The 23,217-nt window shown below is 44.5% G+C and overlaps 1 protein-coding gene across 5 annotated transcripts in view; it reads right to left on the bottom strand.

The window, feature by feature from the left end:
* Nucleotides 1-12,781: 12,781 nt before the first annotated feature.
* PAG1 (phosphoprotein membrane anchor with glycosphingolipid microdomains 1) overlaps nucleotides 12,782-23,217 on the bottom strand; it is a 174,620-nt gene continuing 164,184 nt past the window's right edge. For all 5 annotated transcript variants that reach the window (XM_089335463.1, XM_089335462.1, XM_089335464.1 and 2 more), the window contains one exon: nucleotides 12,782-21,607. In XM_089335463.1, coding sequence (XP_089191589.1) covers nucleotides 21,239-21,607 — 369 coding nt within the window. In that variant the 3' untranslated portion in view covers nucleotides 12,782-21,238. The remainder of the gene's footprint in view (nucleotides 21,608-23,217) is intronic.

Genomic DNA, 23,217 nt, shown 5'->3' on the forward strand with positions numbered 1-23,217 from the left:
TCCTTCACCTTCATCACTGGCCCTTTCCTGCTGCTCTGCTTTGTGTGGAAGTTGGGGGTGAGGAGGGATGCTGTTTCCAGATTCCTTTGTCCTCTAGTCTCTGCCTGGGCAGGACCACAGGGGATGTAGGCAAGAGCCTGCAGGGCAGGAGGAAGGCAAGAACTATTGTCCGCCCTGTGTCTCCCTGCTTCGGGTGTCACCTTTACTGCTGCTGTGACTCTTCTGTGGTGGCTCAAACCCCCTCCCCAGGCCTGCTGGGTTCCAGCTGCCACCAGGTACCCAGTCCTCGGGCTCTGGCAATTGTCTCTCCCCTCTTTCCTTCCAACACTGAAAGAGATGCCAGTGCTTTCCTCACCATCAATTATCCTCTATCTGACTTCTCAGCCAATTCCTTCACCTGGCTAATCAAGTTCCTATATTAAATTCCATCCTTTAAAAACACTTAGATGGTTTACCACATTAGACCATGACAAGTACAGGCAGAGGGGGTGTCTTCCTTTTCTTTTTATATTAAGATTTATTTATCGCCTTGCGGCGCCAGCATACCAGGTTCTAGTCCCGATCGGGACGCCGGATTCTGTCCCGGTTGCCCCTCTTCCAGGCCAGCTCTCTGCTGTGGCCCGGGAGTGCAGTGGAGGATGGCCCAAGTGCTTGGGCCCTGCACCCCATGGGATACCAGGAGAAGTACCTGGCTCCTGCCATCGGATCAGCGTGGTGCGCCGGCCGCAGCGCGCCGGCCACGGTGGCCATTGGAGGTGGCCATTGGAGGGTGAACCAACGGCAAAGGAAGAGCTTTCTCTCTGTCTCTCTCTCTCACTGTCCACTCTGCCTGTCAAAAAGTTAAAAAAAAAAAGATTTATTTATTTGAAGGGCAGAGAGGGAGAAAGAGAGAGAGAGAGAGAGAGAGGATCTTCCAGTCACTGGTTCATTCCCCAAATGGCTGCAATAGCTGGAGCTGTGACTGATCCAAAGCCAGGAGCATTTTCCAGGTCTCCCTTGTGGGTGCAGGGGCCCAAGCACTTCGGCCATCCTCTGCTGCTTTCTCAGGCCATTAACAGGGATCTGGTTTGGAAGTGGAGCAGCTGGGACTCTGAGCGGCATTCATGTGGGATGCCTGTGCCTCAGGAGGTGGTTTTACCCAATACTCCATGGCTCTGGCCGCCAGAGGGGTGTCTTTCTAAGAAGAAATAGTCCAGAAACTTTACTGGGCCCAGCCTGCCAAGCTGTGGCCATGATTCAGAACAGCAGTCTGTCCCCTCCTTTAATTGCCCTGGTTCCGTCTACTGAAGAGATGTGCCCACTTATGTAGATGGAGCAGCTCCTATTGCAGGCACCCCTCCCATTTGGACCCCAGCACCTTTCTGCTGTCCCGGAGCCTGTCTTCAAGAAGCAACATGGCCCTGCAGGAGGAACCAGGGGTAGCAGGGTAGTCCAAAGCGAGTGTGAGGGAATGCATTTGTGTTGTTTTCAGCCACTCAGCTTGTAGCAGTTTATTTCTGTACTAACAGGAAACCTGAGACCAGCCCTGTGCCGATCTGTTTGTGCTATGACAACCGACCAAAGCCTGGGGACTTTATAAACAACAGAAATTTGTTTCTCATAGTTGTGGTCAAGGTGCCAGCACTTGTGTCTGGTGAGAGCTGCACTCTGCTTACAAGACAGTGCCACGTGGCTGTGCCCTTCCAAGGGGAGAAGCACTGTGTCCTTACATGGTGGCAGACATGGAAGGGCAACAAGGGGTTCCATTCAACTCCAGGCCCTTTGATCAGGCCATACCTCCTAATACTGTTGCATTAGGGATTAAGTTTCAACATGGAATTTGGAGGGGACACCATCATTGAAGACAAGGATGATAGGGCAGATCCATAGAGAACTCATTAAAAGGACAGCAAAACCAGCTCAGTCTGTCACCTCCAGCAGCCTATAAAAGAGAAGGCTGGGAGTACAGAGATGCATTTGCTGGGACTGGGAATGGGAGAGGGAGGTGGAAGAGGGGTGGGAGTGTGGGTGGGAGGACAGGTATGTTGGGAAGAATTACTATATTCCTAAAACTGTACTTAGGAAATGCATGAAGTTTGTATTCCTTAAATAAAAAATTACTAGGAAATTACTTAGGAAAAGTTATTTTCCATGAGGATCTGTTAAGAGAAAAAAATCATAAAGGGCTCACTTAAGTAAATTAATAAATGAATAAATAAAAAAATGATGCACTTGTTACAGTCCTTGAGAAGGACCCCTTGGGAGGATAAGGGTTTGGATTTCCTTGGCTTTCTTGTATACAACCCAAAGCTTGGTGAGGGAGGGTGTTAAGCATTGAGTCTGGCAGGGGCTACACTTGCACCGTTTGGTAGGACGGGGACATGGGCATCCCACAGCCACCCAAGAGCACCGTCTTCAAAGAACCCAGCCTGCTGAGGCCCTCACCCACGCCGTGCAGGGCTGAGAGGTAGCACCAGGGGCAGGAGGACTGAGGCTGGGACGAGAGCACATTGCTGAAGAAGTACAGACGTCCCCTCTGGCTGCCTTGAGAGGTTCCCATTGATTCTCTCTATCAAAGGCAGTGTTTAGACATCTTCAACGAGAGAGGAACTGGGCAGCAAGGTTAAAGCTGTTTTACTTCTCATTTTACCTTCCTTTCTCATGAGTTCATACTCCCCAAAGAGGGGCTTGAAGTACAAAGCAGGGGTAAGACAAGAGAAGCAGAAGTAGGAGAAGCAGAGGGCAAGAACCGACACTACATTCTGCCTCCATCCCTTCTGGGCCTTGCAGAAACAATGGCCAAGGGGTGGAGGCCACTGGAGAGCTTGGGAGCAACTCAGAGACTAGCTGATGTACAGGTTAGGAGACAGTGGCCTGAGTTAGAGAGACTGGGAATCATTAACTCAGGCCTGGGAACAGGGTCTTCCCACAGCAGGACTGTGAGACTATATATCACTGGAATGATAATGGTGAGATGTGATCAAACCATTTCTGTTCATTTATTAATACATTTATCAAATGCCTAGCAGGTGCTGGCTCACGGTACAGAGCTAGCCTTTCTCTCCTTAGCGTGGGAAAGGGTCAGACTCTTCTTGACTTTCCACAGCTGTTTCTGAGATTCCCTTTGTGACTGAGAGATCCATCTCTCTGAAGATGCTAATGTGTCCTTTCTCATCATTCCTGGCATTGTTTAATCTAAAATGCACATGCCATAAATTATATGAGCAGTTCCATATGGAGGGGAGGGTATTTTCTTCTTGTGCTCCAGTAAATTTATTTTCCAAATATTACTAGATGAGTCAAGCACTCAGAAAGTGGTGAAACGTTAATCCCCACCAATCCTGACTGATAGCTTCAAAATTAGGAACAACGCTCACCACAGCTTTCCTGCCTTAAATCCCTGGGAGAAGGGGGCTCATTGTCTCACCTCTCGATTGCTAAATTAGAATTTAGCCACTTTCCACAGCTGAATTAGAGTCTTGTTCTTCAGCCAAAACACAGTGTGGATAAGACAACTAAAGATGTCTTTTCAAGTGAAACAAAGAAATTTAATTAAAGCCAGGCAGGAAGTGTTTCCAGAGTGACATCTGGCTTTGTACCCTGTCTTGGATCCTGCAGGCACCACCAAGGAGGGGGCAATGTGGCAGGTGGTTGTTGGGAAACGGAGCCAAACCTGGACATCAACAGAGAATTCATGGGATCTGTGGCTGTCACCGCTGTTAACGCAGGTGACAGTTTGGGAGGGAATCAATGTCAAGTGTGTGTGTGTGTGTGTGTGTGTGTGTGTGCCTGTGAATGCTTGTGCTTGTTTGGGACCTGGGCAGAGGAGGAGGAGGGGAGAGGAACAATAACAAAGAGTCACGATGATGATAAACAGGCATCTTTTCTTTTCCCCAGTTTCAAGTGACAGGGTTTCTCAAGGAAGGAAGGGAACTATAGGTGTGGAGGAAGATGTCAGGTACTTCCATATGTTATTTTACATGACTCTTTGAGGTAAGCATTGTCCCATCTTCACGGATAAGTACACTGATGCAGAGAGTGTCTGGTGACCCTTACTGAGGCTAAATGGTGGATAAGTGGCCTCACTGGGATCTGCATCCTGGACTTCAACATCCAAGGCACTCTCCCTACATGTGTACCTTGGTGACTTAGTAAAGTGAACTCTGGAATTAACCCCTTTGCTTTTTTTTTTTTTTTTTTGGACAGGCAGAGTTAGTGAGAGAGAGAGACAGAGAGAAAGGTCTTCCTTCCGTTTCGCCCCCCAAATTGTTGCTACAGCTGGCGCGCTGCGCCGATCCAAAGCCAGGAGCCAGGTGCTTCCTCCTGATCTCCCATGTGGGAGCAGGGCCCAAGCACTCCCTGGCCACAGCAGAGAGCTGGCCTGGAAGAGGAGCAACCGGGACAGAACCAGTGCCCCGACTGGGACTAGAACCCGGTGTGCCGGCGCCGCAGTTGGAGGATTAGCCTAGTGAGCTGCGGCGCTGGCCAAATCCCTTTGCTTTTGTAGGTATCTATAAAACAAGGATTTGAGTCAGATGAACTCAAGAAGGATTTCTTCTGCCTCCAATATTAGGTTTGTGAAGCCTGGGGGGTTTCTGGGGCTGGGGATAACCCAGACTCTGGAAAAAGTTACTGGTGAGGGGAACTTACCTCATCGTCAGTTCCAGATGCTCATGAGGCATCTAGTTTCTGTACAGCTGACTTGGAGTCGGACACAAGCCTCTGCTCTCTTCAACAGCAGACCTACTGTTTGGAGGAAGAAATATAATGCCTGACGCAGAACATGTTCAGCAATTATTCGATGAATGAATGAAAGATCAATTGGAGTGCAAGGCTTGGTTGGCCATGCATTTCTGGTTGAGGAAAAGCAAGGGAACTGTGCACACAAGAACCCATGCAGCCATCTGCACATGGCAGAGTGGAGAGAGGTACTTCTTTGTGTGCTGCTGCCTGGGGTTTTACTTTTCATAGCAAACAATCAAATACTCAGTTTTTGTGGGTGGCTTAAATGACTTTACTTTGATGTGGTTACTTTGTTGGCCCAGACTCACAATTTAACACCTGCTGTTTTGTGGAGGAAAAGAAAAGAAGTGAAACTTTTAAGCCTGTTTATCTTTGCTGCAAAGAGGGAGACCCAGAGCTGCTGATATTTGTATCAGAGGAGTCCTTAATCAATGTTAGAATACCTAATAGAGGCTGGGCATTTAGCCTAGCGATTGGGATGCCTGTGTCCCACGTTGGAATACCTGGGTTCCATTGCTAGCTCTGGCTTCTGACTCCAGCTTCCTGCCTATGCAGACCCTGGGAGGCAGCAGGTGAAGTGGTTCAAGTAGCTGGGTCCCTGGCACCCATGTGGGAGACCTGGATTGTGTTTCTGTCTCCTGGCTTCATCCTGGACCAGCTCATACACAGTTATTGCAGGCATTTGGAGAGTGAACCAGAGGAAAGGAACTCTCTGTCTCCCTGCATCTCAAATAAATAAATAGGTCTCAAGCCCAGCAAAATCTGTGCCATATGGGTATGAGAGTCTTGGGCAGCTGAGGTGTGGTGAAGTCCAGGGCTCCTAATCAATGGTGCCACAGACAGAGGGGTGCTGGCCTGGAAGCCACCACAAAAACAGGATGTGGCATGCACATGGCTGCTTTACTTCAGGACTCAGAGGGAAGCTCCTGTTGCCAAGAGATATGAATATTTAATGTTCTCCTAAGGAAACAGCCAATCTGCCAGTTGTACCCTCTGCACAGAACAAGATGTAAGCAAGGGAAAGACAAGACAACTCAAGGTCACTGGATCCAACTAGTTATGAAAAAGAATGAATTGGGAGAAGCAGCAGAGGACTGCAGGCCAGACAGAATAGTAACACTAACTATCTAACTATAATTGACAATACAAATCTTAGACCTTAAAACTTTTCAGTTTTGTTTTAAAGATTTTATTTATTTTGAAAGTCAGTTACAGAGAGAGAGATAGTGAGCGAGCGAGCGAGAGAGATTATCCATCTGCTGGTTCCACTCCACAGTTGGCTGCAATGGCCAGTGCTGGGCCAGGCTGAAGCCAGGAGCCTGGAGCTTCATCTGGGTCTCCCATGTGAGTGGCAGAGGCCCAAGCACTTGGGCTATCTTCTGCTGCTTTTCCCAGGCCATTAGCAGGGAACTGGATCAGAAATGGTGCAGCCAGACCTTGAACTGCTGCCCAAATGGGATGCTGGTGTCACAGGCAGTAGCTTTACCTGCTACGCCAGAGTGCTGGCCCCAGAATGTTTTATCTTCAAAAGCTTCCCAGTTGTTAATTAATAAGAGAATAGAGAATGTGTTTTGTGTGTGTGTGTATGTGGGAAAATCATCTTCACTTCATTTTAGGAAATTTGCCTGTTCCTGGGCTGATCAGTAGATACAGTTGAATTTTCTTCATTCTTTCCTCCCTTTCCTTTGCTACCTCTCTACTTTATTGAGCTTCTATTCAATTACTAAGCTGGTATTCAATCAAATGACTGTAAATTTTTCCATCCTGTCCTGGGATCATAATATAACACAACACTTGTTCATGGGAGTTAGAGTTAATGAAAGATGAACCAAGTTAATGGAAGGTAACTATGGGTCTTTGAGAAATGCATTACTGAAGCCCTCGTTGGAAGGACCTGCTGATTTGGCTGTCTGGGTAGTCTCATGATTCAGCAGGAACTCCATAGTTTTTCAATTTGTTATAATTGGAGACTTGACCTCTCCTTCCGCAGCCACATGTCATGATATTACATTCTATCTTTCACCAAGAAGATCAAAGCAGTATTGTTGAATCATTATGAAATCAACAGGAAGCTGGTAAACACAGTATTACTAGTTGTGGAAATAGAGAGGTGCTAGCCTAAGTCTGAATGGGAGAAATCATTATCTACTCTCTCTTCAGACCTTCTCCTATGTCTGCAGTTCATGAATACCATCATCATCATCTTCATCATCATCCTGTGAGGATTTCTCTCTTTCTCTCTGTGCTCCCAACCCCTGTATCAGTTCAGTTCCCAAATCTCTTCTGTTCTACCACCTACTTACATCTAGAATTACTATTGTTTTTTCTTATTCTTGTCCAGGGGAAGCCTCATTACATCTGTTATGGCTTGGTGAATAGTTTGGGTATCCCCCAAGCTCCTATGTATTGAGGGCTTGGTTCCCAAAGTCTTAAATTAGTGGTTAATGTATTAAGGGCAGAGACTTGATCTCATTGTGGTGTGTGTGGTGTCTTCAGGTCACTGGGAGTATGACCTTGGAAGGTAGTTCTGGTGAGAGGAGTGGTTATAGAAGCTGGGTGAGGACCAGCCTCTCCCTCTGCTTCCTTTTTTTTTTTTTTTTTTGACAGGCAGAGTGGACAGTGAGAGTGAGAGAGAGAGACAGAGAGAAAGGTCTTCCTTTGCCGTTGGTTCACCCTCCAGCGCACCACACTGATCCGAAGGCAGGAGCCAGCTACTTCTCCTGGTCTCCCATGGGGTGCAGGGCCCAAGCACTTGGGCCATCCTCCACTGCACTCCCTGGCCACAGCAGAGAGCTGGCCTGGAAGAGGGGCAACGGGGACAGAATCCGGCGCCCCGACCGGGACTAGAACCCGGTGTGCTGGCGCCGCAAGGCGGAGGATTAGCCTAGTGAGCTGCGGCGCCAGCCATCCCTCTGCTTCCTGGCTTTCCGTGTGATGCTTCCTCCACATGTGTTGCACCGTTTACCACCCTTATCAGACATCTACTGCCAGACTGGTGTGGACACCTGACCCTGTATTGTGAATCTCCAAAACTGTTAGCAGAAATATACCTTTTCCTTTATAAGTTAACTTCTCTCTGGCATTTTAGTTAAGGTAACAGAAACCTAACAGAATGTGCCCCTCCCAAAATTGGTCTACCTGCCTTTGGTCTCAGCACACTCTGGTACAGACTCATACTGAAGCCCTTCAAGTCCTTGCCATCGCATCTGCAAATAGTGAATGTGTTGTATACAAGGCTATTAGCTCCAGCGGGATGGGAGGAATCTATCTGATTGACCTTTGTGGCATCTGCATGTAAACTTAGATGCTATTTATCAACCCACTCATCCATCACTCCTCTCTCAACATTTATTTAGTGAACTCCTACTATGTGCAGGCACACTCACAGGTGAATGAGAAAGTCAGTGAACACAGATTTTATTGTCCTTAGATGGGATACTTCTTATGCTAGTGCATTCATTTAAGCCTTTATAAAGAAGTTTTATGGATTTATGGCATCAAGGGCCAGCATGGTGCAACAGGTTAAGCTGCCACCTATGACACTGGCTTTGCATATGGGCTCAGGTTTGAGTCCCAGCTGCCCCATTTCTGATCAAGTTGCTGGCTAACGTGCCTGTAAAAGCAACAGAGCATGGCCTGAGTGCTTGAGTATCTGCTACCCATGTGTGAGGCCCAGATGGAGTTCCAGGCTCCTGGCTTCAGTCTGGTCCAGCCCTGGCTGTTGTGGCCATTTCGGGGGGTGGACCGGTGGATGACACATCTCTTTTTCTCTCTCACTAACTCTGCCTTTCACATAAACAAACAAACAAATAGATAGATAAAGGGCCAGCTCTGTGGAGTAGTGGGTAAAGTCACTGCCTGCAGAGCTGGCATCCCATATGGGCGCTGGTTTGAGTCCCAGGTGCTCCACTTCCAATCCAGCTCCTTGGAAAACAGCAGAAGATGGCCCAAAAGTCCTTGGGTCGCTGTACCCCTGTGGGAGGCCTGGAAGAAGCTCTTGTCTCCTGGCTTCAGATTGGCATAGCTCTGGCCATTGTGGCCAACTGGGGAATGAGCCAGTGGATGGAAGACCTCTCTCTCTCTCTCTCTTTGTAACTATTTCAAATAAATAAATAAATCTTTAAAAATAAATCCTTTAAAAATTAGTGTCTTTAGGATTTATGCTTTTGTATATTACTTAAGAGATCTTTCATTTCTAGTGTAATAAAGTCTCCCATTGCACAGTTTTGATTAAGAACTCAGGCCTGGAATGAAATTACACGAGCTCATCTTTACACTAAAAACTGGGCAACTTGGTTAACTACTCTGCTTCAGTTGATCATCTGTACCATGAGAACAAAATGAGTACTTAACTCAGAGGATTGTTTTGAAGATTAAATGAGCTAATGCAATTAAATGCCTGGAGAACGATGCCTCATAAATAATAAGCTTGCATTGTTTCAGCAATTCCATTATCTTTGTTCTTTACGATTAGCTCTCTAATCAAGCTGAAATTTATTTTCATTTATAGCGTAAATTGGAAATCCAATTTAATGGTTTTTTTCCCCACACTCAAAGACCGTTGTTGCCAAACCTGGTTAAAATCTTCCAGTAGCTTCTCTTTGCCGCTGGAATCACAGAACGATTCCTTATCTTGGTCCACTCTGCTCTGTGGGCTCTGGCCTGCTTTTTGGATCTTCTCATTTCTGCCCCCCTTCATTGCTCTGGTTTCCTCCGCAGTCCTAGAACATAGCTCCTACTTTCCTCCGAGGGCCTGTGTGCTTGCCATTTTCTCTGCCTGGAATGTTTTGTTCCCAAGTTTTATTGGCTGCTCCAGATTGCTCAGGCCTTCCGTGACCACCAAATAAAAAGGTGTCGCTCTTCCTGCCCTTCAGAAACCAAGCCGTCACTCTTTCATCACCCTTTGGTTTGTTTTATTCCATCTTGTTCTACTTATCACACTCACTGAGCAGAAGTTAGTTTTCATGTCATTTCTTTTTCTTCACCAGACCTTGGGGACAGAAACCCCTGCCTGTTGTATTTCCTGTTGCATCTTCAGGGTCTGCAACAGTGCCTGGGAAATACTTAATGACTGCGTCACTGAGTGGTCGTTCCTTTCTCCTTTCTCCCAACCCATGCAGGGAACCCAGCCGAAAGCAACCCTTGCTTTTGAAGGGTAACTGTGGTTTCAGGCTGGAAGGTTGACTTACACGGCCTCAGGAAATACCAGGGTGGGGACCGACCGGATGAAGACGAGGTGGAGAGGGGGACATTAGGAGGCCTTGCAGGCCAAGCCTACACTGACCTACGTAGACTCATGTGAGAGGCATGCGGTTTCCTGACTCACACCCGCAATACTTTCTCTAGCTTATGGTTGGTCTCAGATTAACTGCAATTTGCTTACAGAGGCCTTTCCAATGCTTCTATCTAAAGTGGATCTCCAGGTACTTGGTAGTCAGCTGAGATACCATGACACTAAGTATTCTGAGAATTTAATTGTGCATGTCAAACATTTAAAGGAAGGCACTAAGTGTGCTAGAATGTGACATCTGAGGCCGGGGTCTTCTCTCTCTTCTATCAGTCTTTCTGTACCTTGCCTGTAAGAAGTGCTCAGTAAATATTTATGGAATGAAATGGTTAAGTGGTTTTTTTGGTGATCTTTTGTTTTCCTGTTAACATGTTTTTCTACTTTGATGTGGTAATGGTTTATTTTTCTCTGCGAAGCTGGAGCATCGAAAGCTGCTGGCTTTGAATGACTGGTCTGTTCTAGACGACCGCTCTGCCTGGCAGTGATGCTGTTTATCTCCGCATCAGATGCTTCCCTTCTTCCCTTGCCATCACTTTTTGGGCTGGTTTAAGTTGGAGGCCATCCCTACCTTGTTACCCTGCCTTCTCCCCAAAAGTTCACTGTCATAGTGAAGCTTTTGATAGTGGAAAAACTGAAGTATAAACTCCTAAGTTTTGATAAACACTTGTCCAAGACAGGCTGGAAGGGATATGGATGACAGAGTTGTGAGAATTCAACCCATGTTGAAACTGTGCATGGGTTAAAAACATGTCTTTAGTGCCTGCTGGGGGTAGGAAACTGTAGAATACATGCTGCGGGATACTGCAAAGCTGAAATGTGCTCCAAAGGGCAAATGGGGCAGCTGGGAAAGATGACTCCACTCCAGACTGGTCACATTTTGAGATGACATAAGGATATGCAGATGGAGACATCTTGGAAACAGATGTGATACCGGGTAGAGTTGGCTTTGGAATAACTGAGGTCCAGCCTTGAGATTTTTGATTTAAGAAGCCTCTAGGATGACAGTAAATATTCAGAATGGCAACTTCAAAGGTGGACTAAGGTCCAGAATCAAAAGTTTTTTTAAACGAAAAGAATCCTAGTGCAGGTGGTACTTACAGTGGGAGAAAGGTAGTGATGTGTATAGTAAGGTAAGCTAGGATCTCATGATGGCAGTATGATTATGGGCATCCAGTAAGCGAAATATGTAAGTCACAATAAGATTGTTAGCATACACTATGGTCCTTAGGAAAGCACTAAGTGGGATAATATGCAATATTTATTTGTATTGAACAACTAAACAATTTTTTAAAGCAACAACCAAAAAGCGTGGAGTATGTTTTGCTCACCTTAACTGGAGCATCAGCATTTGCCACTCCACTTGCTTAGTGGCTGCCACATCCTAGGATTGGCAGTGCACCTCTGACAGAACTGCAAAGATTGATACATTTCCCGGGTGACAGAACACCTAACAAATTGCTGAGCTTCAGGGCTTCAACTTCTCCAGGTAGCCCGATTGGAAAACCTGGTTCTGTGATCCAGAGCCTCAAATGCAACATTTGCTAGCCCTGAGTCTTTGCACACAGGATGGTGTTGTGACTAACAGCTCTGGGAAAGGAGAGGAAGTTCTCCTCAAGTGGTAAGAAATGAAGCCAGGGATTGAAACCAAGATGGCCAGGCTCTTGCTCACGTCTGCCTCTGTGTTGCTATCCCTGCTCTTCATCATGTGTGCGAAAGTGAAGTCTTGGTGCAAGCTGGAGCCCTGTGGCCCCAGGACCCACAGGCACGGTATCACATGCATAGTGGGTATTTGCTGAAGTGCTCTGCTCTTTGCATTCTGCCTCTTCCACCCCCAATACTCCCAGTGGCCTCTCATGGATTTGCAATACCCATCATGAGAGTGAAGGGTGGTTTTGGCTCAAGATGGCACCAGCAACCAGCTGCTAAAATTGCAAACAGTTTTACAAGAAGGGTAATATTAACCCCTTGCACAGGAGGGAATTATTTGGTTAGAAATAAGTCCCAGGAGAAATAGGGAAGAGGATATTTACAATTGTGCACATGCAGAGGAGAAGGAAGGAGCATGGGAGAAGGCTCAGTAAGTGAGGCCAGGTTGGGGGTGGGTGGGTTCTGTATGAGGCAATCTGTGGTTTTAGGGCTGTCCTGGAGTTAAGTAAGAGGCAGAGACAGAAAGGAGATGGGAGCATGCCAAAGAAAGCCCTTACTGCTTCCTCTTGCAGCCCCAAGGAGGGGGCATGGAGGGTGCAGCTTGAAGACACTTGTTCCAGCTTTCCTGCCATGCTTGCACTCCCTCCGACTGGGAGCTGGGTTTTCTCCCTGGCCTGGGGCATGCTTTGCACTCAGGTTGCAAACCTTCCTAGGAGTGCCTGGCAAGTCTGAGTAGATGTCATCAAAGATGTCCTAGGCTTGCTGTGAAGATGGTCTGTTAGCATTTACAGAGCACCGAGCATTTGCCAGGTACCATGCTCAATGCCTCATTTAATCCCTGCTAGTAGGTACTGTGTTATCATTCCTCATTTTCTGATGTGGCAGCAAGGGCACAGGGAAGTCCAACAGCTTTCTCAAAGCAGTGTGGAGCTGGCATTCAAACTCAAGTCCTTTTCCGCAGAGATTCTGACTCCCACTGCTGCACTCTTTGGTCTGATCATCAGGCCTATTTTCCTACTTATGCCAGTGAGTTGACTGTTAGAATCCTCCACACCCTGGTTTTGTACAGGGCATACAAATTAGCTGTTCTTGACCTTTCCAAATACCAAATGAATATTAACAAGCTTTTATACAAAACTGACTTTTATTACAATTAAAAAAAGAACAAAGACAATGTGATAAGTGCCTTTAATTACAATGTACCTGCTATTTACATGGAATTATACTTTTATATACAGCTTGAATAAGGTTCATTACATGTAAACTATACGATATGACAAGTTAAACTCCAGCCTTTTCTGAGTATTCAGAATTGAAATACTACCGGCAGAAACACACAGAAACAATGCCCATTTCAGTTCCTTAGGTACCATTACTGGATAAATGATCAAAATCTGGCCACAGAAGAGAATTGGAAACATGCATCAACTTGAAGCCTATTTTTAACCTGAATAACAGTATTGCTATTATTTAAACCCTAAACATAATTAATAATTGGATCACTAAAAACAATACAACTTCAATTTATATAGCACCTTTCTTCAAATAGGTCAAAGCATTCGTACTTATCTATATTATCTCATTTGTCCCCATAACATTTCTATGAGGTAGGCAATGGTTGGTATCATTATCCCCATTTTATAGATGGAGAAACTGAGGCACAGAGAAGTTAAATCATTTGCTCGAGGTCACATGGTCAAGTCAATGCTGGAACAGGAACCATACCCCTGTGCTCTGGTCTCCAAAACCAATGCTTCTCTTGAGATTAAACTGTCCCATTGGAGAATTTAATTCACTTTTCCAAGAAATAAAAAAAAGTGCACTTTTTTCTCCCATAAAAATTGTTGAAGCACTACAGACAAGAACAAACACTCTGGGATGGGTGGTAGACTGATGCTACACTCTTCTAGAAAGACTTATGTAAGTTTAAACATTTGTTTTTGCTTTTTTAATATGAAGAGTTCCCTCTTCCAGTTAAAATAAACTCAGAACTATGTTTGAAAGGATGCTTTTAAATAGCTACAGATTATATATTTCATGGCCATATTATGTTATCCACAAAAAATTATGTTATTCCTGGGTTAAAAAAAGAAATATCTAAACAGTCAATCTTTTGAGACAATCTGCCACACTTACATACACTTACTGGTTATTAAGAGACTCAGAGCTATAGACAGAAGCTGGGATACTACATCTTTCAGAGAGACACACTACCCAAGACACGTGGGGGTGAGAAGCTGCCTACTTCATTTAGCTCAAATTTTGCTTCTAATCCCCACCTCTCCTTGGCTCCAGAGTTAAATACATAGTCGGTACTCAGGAAAAAAAAAAAAAAAAGGTGAAGCCAGGTTTAAAGCTGTCAAAATCTGAAGCATATAGAATGCTCTCAAATAGTTATTGACTGGAACTGATAATGCAGCTTTTCTGGCATTCTGCACATTGCTTCTCCCCAGGAGACAAGCTCTGTTAAATGTGCTGCCACCATTGAGGATATCGGCAGGCAAGAAGGTGTGCAGCAGCAGTGGGAATTAAGGTCCTAGTGTGACTCCAGGAAAAACAAGAGAAGTCTATATTCAAGAACTACATTGTAGAAAGGCAAGCAAGCTTAAGGGAGAGGTTGTAAATGTAGGTCAGGTTCATTTATGGGTCTCACATGAGAAACACCCAGACTTGTCAACGGAGCAATCAAATCCTTTCCACGTGGACTCGGCCTCTTTGCCTTCGTCTGGGCACCTCTGTCTTTCAGAGAAGCTAAAAAAATAAAAGGGCTCTCCTTAAGCTATGACAGGAAATAGAGAATGCTTTAAATTCATGGTTCCCAACTTGTTGAGTCACAAAACAAATGAAACCAAACCAAACTGGGACATTACAACAAAACATCTGAACTACAGGCTCCCAGCACCAAGACTTAACTTCTACATTAGCCTTCAGTGGGTCCTCTTTAGGGTGCATAACTGGCACATTAGGTGAATTTTTAAAATTAAAAAGTATAAAGAGAATGACCAGATAACTTTTCTGTTAATTAAAAAAGATTATAGAATATTCATGCAAAAATTTGACTATGATGGCTTAGAGCGAAGCTTAAAAAATCAAAATCAAACACAATCTCAACTACTGTAACACCGTTCACTTGTACCAGCAGTTAAAAGTTATTTAGCTCACTGCTTGGTCCCTCACTCAGAAAGTCAGATTGCCTACAAACGGGCAAGTTACTCTCAATATCTGGCCCTCCATGGTTAGATGCTTACGCATTCCTGGTTTTCTTGAGACCCAGGAAAGCAGAGTGAACTGGTTGTAACTAACATAATTCACAAACATCATTTCCCAGTCGGGAAGGCGTGTAAGAGCTACGTGGTTAAAACATTTTACACTAAATTGCTTTAAAAGTGATGAGTTTTTACATGAAGGATTTTTTTCTCTCAGGATTATTAGTTTCCTCCTACATCACTGGAAACTCTTGGCCTGCTGCAGCTACAGGCTCCACTTGCTGCAGGTTGGTCAGTGAAGCTGACCTGGGACTGGACGTGACACAGGCAAAGTATGATAGGGCACAGGGAACTTAGCTGTTACTTGGCTAGAGCATGGTGCTAATCTACTTGCACTTGAGAGCTGGATTTCTCCATGGGATGCACTAAAAGTTCTTCTCCACGACCCTTGGGTGTCAACCTTCCTCATGACAGAAGTGGGTAAGAGTGTATGTAGTTTAGCCAAACTCGTGACAACTGACACCAAGCATCTGCTTGCCTGGCGAATCCCGGCAGCCTGTGAAACAGGAACGTGTGAGCTGGGCATAGCTGTCTGCTCACCTGGTGTGATGAGGAATGGCTCTTTGCTGGCTGGCAGGGTCTGTCGTGTTGGGGGATGGTGATCAGTCCCGGTAGTGACAATGCATGTCACGAGTGGGTAGGACAGAGACCTGTGGTGGTACGCTACAGAATGACAGGTGGTCATCTACACAGGTGGGAAGCAAAAGTGATGTCATGCCCTCATTCTTTAGATGTCATGGAGGGGAGCAATATTATAAGATGTTGGAGCTAGCAAGAGATATTTTTTGACATAAAAATAAGTTTAAAAGTTCCCACTATTGAAAATGACTTTCCCATTCTTTTTGGAACTGGACAGTGTGTCTATTACAAGGACCCTCTGAGACAGGAATGAAAATGCCTCCAAGTGTCATGAATTATTTCTGAATATACTTCTAGCAAGGGGAGCGCTTTCAAACTGACTGGGGTCACCTAATAGAGAATAGGTCACTTTAGGGGTAACCATTTTTATGAGGAGAAAATGCACAAACAATGAAATGCCAATTCCTATTTATAAGAGACTTTGTTCGAACTTCACTCAGAAAAGATGAGGCATACAACACATTGTTTAAAACATAATCACATTAAAAATGGTGCCATTTTACATACAGAAGCCTGAGAAATGGCAATTACCAGGCTGCCTACTACATTATACAAGGTAATAGGAGACAACCAGAGGACAACACAAGCAAAGAAAAATGCTACTGCATTAAACATCATTCATGACTAAAGGGAATGGTTTTCAAAATTGCCTTTTTAAAAAATTGTACTTCTCTTTACATCTGACATGAAGAAAAATTTCAGTGACTATTTCTCAGTAAAAACAAAGCAGAAATTGGAAAAAAATAAGCTATTTTGCAAATATCAAAACCAGAGATAAATAGGGACTTAAAAAAAAGAGCAGTGGGATTAAAAAAATATAAATGCTTGTTCTCTTCTGGACCAAGATTTAAATATTTGATTTGAGGATTCCAGATGCAGATTCTAATTTGTCATGGTTTCTGGAGTGATCCCTTTAAGTCAAACACTTTTAGTCTAAGTCAGTTTTATCTGTCTAATGCCACTGTCAGGAATAATGTATTTAAGGAAAAGTATAATACAGAGTAGGAAAATACTACTACAAGATAAGGAATTTAGATTTCACAGCAAGTAAGACCACATTTGATATTATAGACACATGTTCCTATTTTCACATCAGTCACTTATTAACACCAAACATTACACTTTAACTTTGCTCAATTCCACAGTACAATAAGCCTGTCAAGATTTCCAGGAAATGACCACCAGTACCTACTGTGCTTCTAGCAGCCAGAGCTATGCTGGCTGGGTACCAAAAATCAACACTTTCAGAGAATGGCCCCAGTACATTACACAGACTCATATTAACCATTACAAGGAACATTGACAAAATGTCATTTACTCATTTACAAAATCCTAATTCAGTCTAAAACTGGAGCTCTACAATGATAGCATGGCCTGGTCTCAGAGCAGTTTTTTTGCACGTCTCATGACATCACTGCCCATTGATTCTGCTGTTAAACCTTATGGTTTTAAAAGGGAATGAAGTAAAATGCCACCAAGTGGTAACTGGTTTCTGCTACTACAGACTCAAGGCTGGGGTAGGAGGGGGTGGCACCTTGCCTTGGCCCACGGTTGGCTATTCTGTTGCTTTAGGTCAAATCTCTTCTCAAATACTTATATGAGAAATACACCTCTTTAACATTTCCTCCTCTTTGGTTAAATCTGTAGCAAGCCATATGTACCAGGGGACTTCAAAAAGTTCACGGGAAATACTCATTATTTTTTAATTCCATTTTTCCATGAACATATAACAAAATGATGTGAAGATACCACCGTTAATATCAGCCAAGGGAATTTTGGACACAATTTAAAATCCGAATGTATTAATCAGAAAAATTAGATGAAGGCAACTCAAGGTTTTCCTGTAATCATCAAATGAAAATGTCTGTAGAACTATTGCTTCTAATTCTGCTTTTGTGACAAGAGTTCATCACACCAGTAGGATAAGCATTTCAAAGTACATAAAAGAACACATTCTAATTAATTAAGCACCAGAGGTTGTGCCAGAGTGAAACACACACACACACACACACACACAAAGTACTTTAAAATATTTGTGGAAAAATGGAATTAAAAGGTAAGCTTATTTTATTGCAAAAAATCTGAAATCCATGCAATACATGAGGAGTATTCAAAAAGTTCATGAAAATGCCTATTATGAAAAACTATGCATGAATTTAAAAATGTTTGCACTGAAATAAAATCTATCTTTTAATTCCATTTTCCCACAAACGTTTTAAAATACCTTGTGTGTATGTGTATTTGTACACACATACATAGAGTTTATTATTGGTTAAGGTAAGAAATGCTTTCATTTTTCTAGAAAAATTAAATAAGGGAACAAGACAATAGTGACATACTGAGGTTAAATTTTAGTTATTTGTGTTGACTACTGACTGTTCATTTAGCACTCACAGAGAATGAACTCTGGGATTTTAAGATAGATAAATCAGTTAGAGACTTAATGATGTAATTAAGTTTAGGAGGGGGAAAATACATATGCAGAAAACATATTGGTAAACATTACTTTCTTCTAGAATTTTTTTCCTTAAACACTTAAAAGATGTTCCTGATGATGATTTTTGAGAAATATTAAAAACATTAAATATTAATATTAAAATCATTAAAAATGATTCTAAGGCTTCAAACTACCTGAAAAAAACAAAAAATTCTTCTTTTTAACCTAGATAGATGTACAATTCTGACTGATATTGCAAAAAATTCCTAAAATTTGCTTTTAAGCTTTTAATGTAACTTCAAAGAACCTAGGTTTTTATAATTGGATACATAGTATGAATGTCAAAGTTGAAATTTAAATATATAGCAAATGCTGTTTTTGACAATTAACCTTTGATATATTTAAACTCTGTAGTATTTAGCCCAAGATGGAACTATTTAAAAGGAGCCATCATCATCTTTTGTCCAACTCCAAGGTTCAAGAAAAGAGTCTGAACAAAGCATGATGAAACTCATGAAAAACTGTACTAGGAGGTCAAGACAGGGATGATGCATCAACAGGTACACTTCAGTAAAGAACCGGGTGCTCTCCAGAGCATAGCCAGGGTCTCCAAGTTCACTCTGCATCTCTCTCCCCTGGCCCTCAACACCGTGCTATCAGTTCATTCTTTTAGGGCTCTTCCTGGAGGGCCAGCCAGTTCCTGTTAAAAATTATACTTCAAAACTTTCTAGCACAACATAGTCTTATCACTGACTCTCAGCTGAAGACAGAGCCCAGTACAAATTTTCCTACTCTACTGCATAACCTGTATTTGAAAATTTCTGGGGGAAATTCTGATGACGAAATTTCTAGATGACACAATTATTTATAATGAACTTCTCTCCCCAGAAGGGGCTTTAGACTTTAGAGATCAGATCTATTTCCTTGGTGACAAATCAGACACGGCAAAATGCAGTAAAACGGTTGAGCTGTCGGCTGCCCAGGAAGGATGTTACCAGAGCACGCACAGTGCTAGGAGTGCAAGGTGACACGGCTATTACCATGAGCTAAAGGAGCCCCACTGAGGAAGAGATCTTTGGGTCAAACTCCTTAGTACCAAGCAGTGAAAATCACAAGGCAGTGCTCCAGAGAGCTCGGAATTCTGGGAGGAAGCACCTGGCACTTTCCTGATAAATTTCTCTCCAGGGACTCCAGGGTGTTCTGCCATTATCTTCTAATCGGTGAGGACGGTGCACATGCACGCGAGGCTTCACGGGAGAGACGAGGCTGACTTGAGAATCGGGACCACAGCCGGTTTACTCCAGCACGGCTCACGTTACAGTTTCAGGAGTGTAATAGAGAGCAGTCACAAAGCAGAGCTCTGAGCACGCGGATGGGAGAACATGCCCGCAAGCTGGTCTCTACAATTTGCGAGACGCTTCATCCTCCCAATAGCATTCCTTGTCATCGTGAGGGAAAACAGCAAGGTCGTTAAACCTTTAAACTCGCAGATACCACAGCGGTGTAAGAATAATTGCCTCATTTTTTTTTTTTTCTTCTTTCAGAGTAGGAAAAACTCCCTCTCTGTAGCCTACACATCATAATCGCTCTTCAACTAGGCTCCTCTTAAATGAAAACTGGCCAGTTTTTCCAATGATGGCCTTATAAGACCTAAAGAGGGGATTAAATTCAAACTAGGCTGAGCTCTAAATGGGAGTCACTTCAGTCACCGATTTTGGTATCAAGAAGGGGAATATGATTCCAGCAGGCAACTTGCATTGGCAAGCACTGGCCCACAGAATTCATCAGCATTTTCTTTAAACACGTAGCTAAATCTTAATGGAATTATGATACTTTCATGAGGTTCACAATTCACAGTCATCCCAGTCATCTCTCATTCTGTCCATTTTTAGCATCTCAAGTATTGCAAGATTGCCCAGCACAAACCACTGAAAATAATGATTTGTGTCTATTCCATTTATTTCTCCAGTGGTCTAGGTGATTTGGACCAGGAGCTCCAAGTACCATTTGAAAAGCTGAGTCTTTAAAAACCTTCAATGTTTTAAACACTTGGTTAGAAAAAAGGTAACAACTACTTATCATTATCTAGCTTATGTGCTTCATGGTGTCTTTTCAAAATGAGAGTATAAATCATTGTACATAAAATCAAAATAGTTAATATACATTTTTTCTGGCACTTTCTAGAAATTAGGCATTGAACATAAAACCTCTTATAAATTCATATAAGAAAAATAAATGTTTACATTTTAATCTCAGATTACCTTAAGGTAGCAGTTAACTTATGAAACTCCACACTGGTGGTTTGGTTGGTGTCGATCATGGGAAACACACGACAGCCCTTCAGAGATGGACCCCATGGCTGCTGTCCTTGTTTGCCATCCACATCCCAACACAAAGATTAAGGCTCACTGTTTTGAAGGAATGAGCTCTGGGCGTAAGCAAGTATAGCAGTACCAGAATATTCACTGAAAATACTGAAAAGGCTCCGATGAGCCGTCCGATACTGGGGGGACAAAAACATGTGGACTAGAAAAAGAAATAAAGGATCTATAACTGCTTGCAAGCACTTTGTGGGAGAGGCTGCTGATGTAGAACACTGAAGTTAGAAATCACAAAGACCTCAGGGATGTCCCTCCTCAATCCTACTGCCCTGCAGGGTTTGGCATCCCAGGGGCTGACATGCAGCTCTCCTAAGAGCCGGAGGGTTCCGGGCACACACTGTTGCTCACTCACTTAAAACACCTACCTGGAAGGCAAGGGCTAAGCCTTCCAGGAGAATTTCCTTGGACTGAACCATAGAAAGAAAGAAAAAAAAATTAAGGAGAAAAAGCCATCCATTTAAAGTCAGTAGCAGAGAGGAAGAACTCTTGGCTCTGCATGGCAGTATTTCAGGTGCATGTGGCTGTAATTCTCTGTGAGTGCAGCTCTTCCTTCTAGCCTGGCTTTCCTCACGTGGGGATGAAGGTCCTGGCAGCTGGGATCTTTTGCAGAGGGCGAAGGTGCATGAGGGAAATGTGTTGCAGTGTGCGTGTGTCCCCCCACCCTCCGCCCCAGGGGGGCAGGTGTGCCAGGTCTGAACCTCACTGTTTCAGACACTGGAGAAACCGCCCCGGCTTCTCCAGTTGTCTCCTGTCTATGAAAGCAGCACGTGAAGTGTGGGTTTGTAGGACTCGCTAGCTTTCCCAGAAGACACGTGCCCACGCGCTGCTCACGGGCTCTCGGGAGCTGTCTTCTGCGTCGCTAGAGCCTGGTGATGTCTCGGCATTGCTGCAAGTCCCCGATGCTCTCATAGTCATTCTCCTTGGAACCGAGGCCCTGGTGGCCATTAGTCTCCAGGGGGCCCTTTTCTTCCTCTCGGTTGAGAGTCTGTATGGCTTCATAGTCGGGCTCTGGCTCCTCGCGGGCTCTCCCTGCTGGGGGCAGTGTGCTGACCCTGCTGGGGGTTTTCTCAAAGTCTTTGACGGTGGCATAGAGATCATTGCAGGACGAGGTGGACCTCTGAGGCGTCCCTTGACTGGCGGGGGCGGTGGCCTCCGGCGCTTTTGGGGACTGTGCCACTTTGTTCCCTGCCTGTCCCGCTTTGTTCACTGAGGAGTACATGGCTGAGATCTAGGAAACAAAGCGTGAATGGAATAAGCCAGCTGCAAGCTGTGACTTCCCAGGGCCCCTTCCAGCGAGAAGCTTCGTACTCAGAATCGCCCCACCCCCACCCCGAGAGGGGCATCTCTGGGTGTGTGTCCCTGTAGCACTTGTCTGTCTTAGCTTTCCCAAGCTATTGTACACATTACTGGTGTACAATACACAATACGTTCCACGGGGTGAGCACATCCATCAAATTCACTTAATTTGTGGAAAACGAGCTCTCTCCAGGTCTGCCGAGGGTTTGAGGCCAGCAGGAAGAACGGGAAGCGGAAGAACCCCCCAGGACCTGACCACAGCCCTGCGTTTTCTCTAATTTCCATATTGGAATGATGGTTTATCTGAAAAGGGGCTCCAATGCTTTACAGCAAAGGGTAGAATATATGTACGCGTTTTAGATCAAAGATTCTCCAGATCCAGGGGCAACAGCAGCAGGATCTGGGAATCCAACAGAAAGGCACACTGAGAGTGTCAGGTTCCGTCCCAGAGTCACCGAGCCAGAAACTCTGGCAGTGGGACCGAGCCACGTGCTGGTTCTGAAGCCCCTGGAGGGTGAGAGTTTCTGTGTTACGCTATCCCAGGCCTCCTGCCTCTCTGTGAAGACTGGCTGCCGGGTTCTGCTGGGCAGCTCACATCTCCAAGGGTAACTGCTTTCCAGTAGTTGCTGATACAGTTGCACATTAGTGGTTCAACAGACATTTACAGTCTGAGATTAGGGGGAAAATCTGCCACCAGGCAGCTCAGCAATGACATCTGGAGGCATCCCATGGATGCTCTTTCCCATGTCAAGAGCCGGCTGTGCTCCAAGCACACCTTTGCAAGCTCATGCATTCGGATCTCCTGTGCAACCTCCTAACATCAAGAGGGACATCAGGTAAGGACAGGTGAGCTGTCCCGCTGCAAAGGCCTTTGGGGAGCAGCATGTCACTGTAAGAAATCATACTTGCTTGGAAGTGCACATGAAGGGACTTGGCATTTGACTATGGCTGAAGACAGAGAGGGAAAGGAGGTACCAAGATGATTCCCAGGGTTTTGGCTTCTGCAACCAGGTGGATACATTCCCTGAGGAAGGGGGCAAGCAGGGGGGTGGACAGTATCTCCTAAAGGAAGCACTTCTGCGATGTAGCAGCACACAAACACTGGTCTTGCACATGTACAACATTCACTGCTATGGAATCCAGAGAAGAGCTATATGCAGCTACATCAGCCAAGGTGTTTAGCTCTTTGTCTAAGCTCAGTTTGACACACTAACACATACACTGTATATCACAATTTTACGGTTTCATTGAAACTCAACCAGCGAATTTGTAGCTTGGTGCTTGGAAATACACAGTGTGTTCTTAATGTTATATCTGCCCCTAGCTCCAGCCTGGAATTGCACTTCCTGAAGTTACCTGCTTTTGCATCCAAAGTTCCTCTCTGAGACATTCTCCCTCCATCTCCAGGCTGGATCAAATTCCTGTTCTAATGTCCTGAATTTTCCAACTCACTATTCATTTCCTTCCATGTGATCTTCCTAACTATGGCTAAAGCTCCCACACTGAAATTTCTCTTACACTTACTCCCCTCCATACCATTTC

The sequence above is a fragment of the Oryctolagus cuniculus genome, chromosome 6 (assembly GCF_051225735.1).
Source record: "Oryctolagus cuniculus isolate XC-2025 breed Fujian yellow rabbit chromosome 6, ASM5122573v1, whole genome shotgun sequence".
In the NCBI taxonomy this organism is placed as follows: domain Eukaryota; kingdom Metazoa; phylum Chordata; class Mammalia; order Lagomorpha; family Leporidae; genus Oryctolagus; species Oryctolagus cuniculus.